We start from the raw sequence: 5,161 nt of genomic DNA, 5'->3' as shown, positions 1-5,161 counted from the left end.
CTTTCAGCGAGTCTTTCGATGAGTTCTTTTCTTGCCGTTTTCAATTCATCCTTGAGGTATACTGGAACTTCTTCAAACCGAATTCTTTCTCCATTGGCACCATCAAAATATACGGCACGGTTTTCAATGACATCGACAACACCCTCAAAATCCTGTGCTATCCCCATGTTAACCTGAATAAAAGCGGCATTTATACCCAGCCGTTCCCTCGCCATCTTAAGCGCCCGTTGTGGATTTGCATTATCACGGTCAAGTTTATTAATGAAACAAATGCGAGGAACACCGTAGCGTTTCATTTGCCGATCCACTGTAAGTGTTTGACTTTGAACACCTCCAACACCACACATAAGCATAATGGCCCCGTCAAGAACTCTCAGAGCTCTTTCAACCTCTATGGTGAAATCAACATGTCCAGGAGTGTCTATAACATTGATAAAATAGTCGTTCCACTTACAGTGAGTTGCCGCAGAACGAATTGTAATTCCCCTTTCTTTCTCAAGTTCCATGGAGTCCATAGTTGCCCCAACTTCTGTTCCTCCCTTTACTTCGTGAATTTTGCCAATTCGACCAGTATAATATAAAATGCGTTCTGTTAAAGTCGTCTTGCCACTATCAATATGGGCACTAATACCGACATTCCGCAGCCTGTGAATACTTTTTGCAAATTGAGGCGTCGCAAAGCGTACCGCATTAAATTGACGCAAAGAGATTATACCAAACCTTCTCATTGGTGATTGTAAGCTGGGCACTACAGAAATAATTCAATGATACTAATAATAATAATAATAATAATAACAATAGAAATAAAAACATTAAAGACATAAGAGTAACCAAAAACAAATAGATATAGGTTCAAATATCTCATAAGATGATTATGAAAAAATTGGAACAACAACAACAACAAAAAAAAATGTGTCGCATCATAAAAAGGGGTCCAACCAATAAAGTTGGTTACCATAAATTATTAACATTTCCCAGAAATATGACGCGAAAACACAAAGAAAAATATTTACAATAACTAATAATAATAATAATAGTAAAAGCAACATAATATATATATATGCAAATTATGCACACCAAGACAAATGCCTAAAACAAAAAAAAAAAAAAAAAAAAAAAAAAAAAAAAAAAAACCCAAAACAACAATAATAATAATAATAATAATAATAATAATAATAATAATTTCCCGGATATTTCTAATCGTATATTTCCAATTACCTTTGGGGTGATCCTTGAAGTAGCGCCTGTAGCGTTTGAACTTGTTCGCGAAGACCATCATGTTCTTTGCGAAGTTTTTCGAGACCGTCTTCGCTATATCCATTCTCATCATCAGATAGTTTCCTTTGATTGGTTCGAGCCCTCTCAATATCCTCTTCGAGCTTTTGAATTGTTTTGTCTTTCGAGAGAATAGCGTTCCTAAGTGTCTGACTATCAGAACTATTTGACGCCAAATTGGCATTTTCAAGCTGCTCCTTGAGATAAGCCTCTTTACGCAGTGTAACATAAAGCTTTTCCATTTCCTTTTCTCTGATATCTTTCAGTCTTTTTATTTCCTCCTTTGAGACTCTATTTTTTTCATCACATGACCTCTTCATCGTTAACTGATTAAGAACAAGACGATTCACCTCCTTCACTTTTGGTGCTTGATGATTCGCAATATTTTCTAGGCCTCGGTTTTCATTTCGCAATTGCGCTCTTTTGTTTTGTAATTGATTAAACTTGTGAACAGTTTCTGCGGCACTGACGCCAGAGGCATCAATTTGACTTTGTAGGTCCGCAATTTCCCCCTTCAAAATTTCATTTCCACGCCTGAGTGCAAATATACTATCAACTTTATCCACACTCGTTCCACTAACTTCTTCGTCATCGCAACCGCCATTAGCAGTTTCTTGCAACATCTGGCGCAATATATAATTTTCCTCAAGCGCAGCTCTAGCAATTTTTTCTTCCTCTTCGGAAAGCTTGGACATTTCCTTCTGTGCCAAATAATGAAACAAAACAAAATAAAACAAAGCGAAACAAAATGCTGGAATAAGAAGGAAATAAAAGAAAAAAATCATTTTAAATTAACAAATTATATATACACAAATCACAAAAATATTGCACTTAATTTTCTAAAAGACAAAGACAAAACACACACACAAACAAAAAAAACAAAACAAAAAACAAAAAACAAAAAAAAACAAAAAAACAAAAAAAAAAAAAAAAAAAAACTCAGAAGGAACGATCAAAAGCTAAGCATTTAAATGACTGAGCAGCTGAAGAACAAAACCCTCTAAGTCAAACGTCATCTAGCTCCTTCAATGCTTGGAAACAGGTGAAAATAATGATAATAAACACGAAAAATCCAAAACAAGAACAAAATGCCTAAATGTCAGGCTAACATCTACAAGAAAAATCTTATCTATAATGCATTAAGCAACTACGTTCTAATTTCACTGAACCACGAATGCTGCAGTGCCTCTTTTGCAGATATCCGTTCTGCGGGGCTATATTTGAGCATTCGTGAAAGAAGATCAATTGCCTCACTGTCGAGCTGCGGAATCACCTGAGCAAGTGGTTTTCCTGCCCAACGGGGAAACACATCGCGGTAGTCAGGAAGAGAAGATACTCCCGGCCATGATCCCTCATTGTCCATTGGCGTCCCAAGAATTTGAAATATCTCAAAAAGCTGGCCAATTTCACTGTCTCCGCGAAAAATAACCTTACCTCGAGCCAATTCTGCAAAAATACATCCAACACTCCAAATATCCACGGCAGGGGTATAGTGTTTTTCTCCCAATAAGATCTCGGGGGCTCGATACCATAACGTGACAACTTCATGGGTATAAGTATGCATGGGAATTTGAAATGTGCGCGCCAAACCAAAATCGGCGAGCTTAAGAACATTATCACTCGTAATAAGAATATTTGCAGGTTTGAGGTCACGATGCACAATTCGATGTCTGTGGCAAAAAAATAGACCATCAAGAAGCTGATAAACAAGTTTCTTTAATGTCACACCGGTAAAAGTACAACCCCTCTTTTCAATTGCCTTTTTGAGATCGTAATCCACATACTCAAAAATCAAATAAAGCTTACCATCAGTGCAGATAACATCAAGCAAGTTCACAACATTTGGATGATGAATTTCCTGCAAAATAGAAACTTCTCGAAGAGCCGTTTGAGGAATTCCTTCTTCTGTACGATCCAATCGCACTTTCTTTAAGGCGACAATTTGTCCTGTGATTTTGTCGACTGCACGATAAACAACACCATATGTTCCCTCTCCAAGAATATCCATACGATTGTATCGTTCAAACTGCTCTCGGGCGTTTGAAGAAAGCGGCCGGCTCGGCAAGGTAGTGAGAGTAGTCATTTTACTTTCTTCAATTCTTTTTTCCTTCCCTAACTTAAAAAAAAAAAAAAAATTAAACAAACAAACAAACAAACAACAACAACCAAAAACAAAAATCAAAAAACGGAAAAAACGAAAAAGGAAAAAGAAAAAAAAAAAAAATTACAAAAAAAAAAAAAAAAAAGTTTTTAATTTGATATTATTAAAGTTCTAATAAATTTAAGCAAATGAAAGCCCAAATAATGCAGGCAAACCAGTACATTTACTTACTTCTAAGAGTCAAATACGCACTAAAGAGGGTTAATACTCGCTTAATTCCGAGAAAAATTCAAAAACAGACCCATATCCCCCATGCATCTCGAACTCTCAAAAAATTTTTTCACGCATTAAGAAGTCTTTCAATGGCGAAGTCAATATTGCCATGTGCTTGCTCCAATGCAGCAAGGTTGGCCTGCTCATTTGTAAATCCCATTTCTCTTAGCTGCTGAAGCTGGGATTGGTAAAGAACTCGAGGATCCCCTTGCGGCTGAAAAAAGCCCGTGTTTTGAGCAAAATTCGGTGCCGGAGCATTTTGTTGTCCAAATAAAGGGGTATTCGATGCCGGAAAACCACCACCCAAAGATTGAGTCAGTTGCTGCATGATGGACGGATCACTCATCATTTGAAGGACAAGCTGCATAAACATGGGATTGTTTAAAAGCCGTTGCATTTCCCCTTCATTCATACCAAAAGGGGATTGGGATTGGGATTGTTGTTGTGGTTGTTGCATCCTTTGTTGTAAAAACTGGGGATTCCTCATCATTTCTTGAAAATACTGCATAAACGCCGGGTTCTGCAACATGTTTGATAGGAGTTCAGGAGGCATCTGCAGTCCGGGATTGGGATTTCCAGGGATGTTGTTAGAAAAACCTCCACTTGCTGGCAAATTCGCTGCTAAAGCCGCGTACGGATTTACAGTTTCTGGTCTCGCTTGTGGATTCGTATTTGTTTGAGTCTCCTGCGTACTTGCCGATTCCTGTGCGGATGGGGAAGCCACATCCGATTTTGTGCTTTTTTGACCTCGGACAATATGTACAGCTTGTCCATGTTCCATACCCATGGCAGAAAGAACATCGCCGTCTTTTAGAACCCTGCCCCGTAGTACAACTCTTTGCTCATCGGCAGGAATGTTGGTGACGGCCGACGCGATTTCCTTAAACTTTGCAACGGTTATATTCAAATCCGGGACCTCAACGGTTTTTTGAGAACCGTTTGACAACTTGATTGTGACACTCATGAAGTAGATGGCCTTTAAAAAAATCAGTAAATGAAATAAATAAAAAATAAAGACAATAAATATCAAAACCGTAAGTATTTTAAGATAATAACAAACGACAAAGACAAAAAAGCAAATTCTTTAAACGTTGGTGATAAAAATGCATATGTGCATATATAAATGAGATTTTTCCAGCAAATAATAAGCATACATAAGATAATGTATCAACCCAAAGCATATTTTTCTGAAATTTTCCCCAATAACAATTATTGAATTTCCTTCAATATTGTATTATGAAAAAAAGCATACAAAAATTTGATGTCATCATTGGTAAGACTATCAGAAATTCCATCAACACGATGTTGGCCAAACAAAACATTCTCATAAAGACGCAAAAAATCCTCCGTCTGGCTGGATGGTAACGCATTTTCGACACATGATAAACAACACCGCATAGACATTAGGCAGGCCGAATCACCATATTGTTTGCGGAATATTTGCCTCGTTTCCGCAAGCATAGACAAACAATCCGCCCGTACATCTCGATCATTGGCAACAACTGCAGGCAG

General features: G+C 37.5%; 5 protein-coding genes across 5 annotated transcripts, besides 10 other annotated features; all 5 read right to left on the bottom strand.

Moving 5' to 3' along the window:
• Tc00.1047053506677.39 (mitochondrial elongation factor G, putative) lies at positions 1-728 on the bottom strand (the record flags this gene model as incomplete). Its single annotated transcript, XM_798963.1, has 1 exon — positions 1-728. A coding segment is annotated over one exon (728 nt), but the record flags the coding sequence as incomplete, so codon positions are not given.
• Positions 1-5,161: a sequence feature (heterozygous, Esmeraldo-like haplotype).
• Positions 764-807: a microsatellite.
• Positions 999-1,053: a microsatellite.
• Positions 1,092-1,133: a microsatellite.
• Positions 1,139-1,183: a microsatellite.
• On the bottom strand, positions 1,215-1,970 carry Tc00.1047053506677.30 (hypothetical protein, conserved; the record flags this gene model as incomplete). The annotated part of the gene is made up of 1 exon (XM_798962.1): positions 1,215-1,970. One exon carries the CDS (start codon positions 1,968-1,970, stop codon positions 1,215-1,217), a length of 756 nt encoding a protein of 251 aa, XP_804055.1.
• Positions 1,992-2,024: a microsatellite.
• Positions 2,041-2,083: a sequence feature (AT_rich).
• Positions 2,143-2,213: a microsatellite.
• Positions 2,423-3,358, bottom strand: Tc00.1047053506677.20 (cell division related protein kinase 2, putative; the record flags this gene model as incomplete). Its single annotated transcript, XM_798961.1, has 1 exon — positions 2,423-3,358. The coding sequence occupies one exon, from the start codon at positions 3,356-3,358 to the stop codon at positions 2,423-2,425; it is 936 nt and encodes a 311-aa protein (XP_804054.1).
• Positions 3,395-3,521: a sequence feature (T-rich).
• Tc00.1047053506677.10 (ubiquitin-like protein, putative) lies at positions 3,717-4,613 on the bottom strand (the record flags this gene model as incomplete). Its single annotated transcript, XM_798960.1, has 1 exon — positions 3,717-4,613. One exon carries the CDS (start codon positions 4,611-4,613, stop codon positions 3,717-3,719), a length of 897 nt encoding a protein of 298 aa, XP_804053.1.
• Positions 4,629-4,675: a microsatellite.
• Positions 4,859-5,161, bottom strand: Tc00.1047053506677.4 (hypothetical protein, conserved; the record flags this gene model as incomplete). The annotated part of the gene is made up of 1 exon (XM_798964.1): positions 4,859-5,161. A coding segment is annotated over one exon (303 nt), but the record flags the coding sequence as incomplete, so codon positions are not given.

The sequence above is a fragment of the Trypanosoma cruzi genome, genomic scaffold (assembly GCF_000209065.1).
Source record: "Trypanosoma cruzi strain CL Brener 1047053516705 genomic scaffold, whole genome shotgun sequence".
NCBI lineage: Eukaryota > Euglenozoa > Kinetoplastea > Trypanosomatida > Trypanosomatidae > Trypanosoma > Trypanosoma cruzi.
Note: the sequence above shows the minus strand (reverse complement) of the source record. Positions and strands in the feature narration are given on the sequence as shown.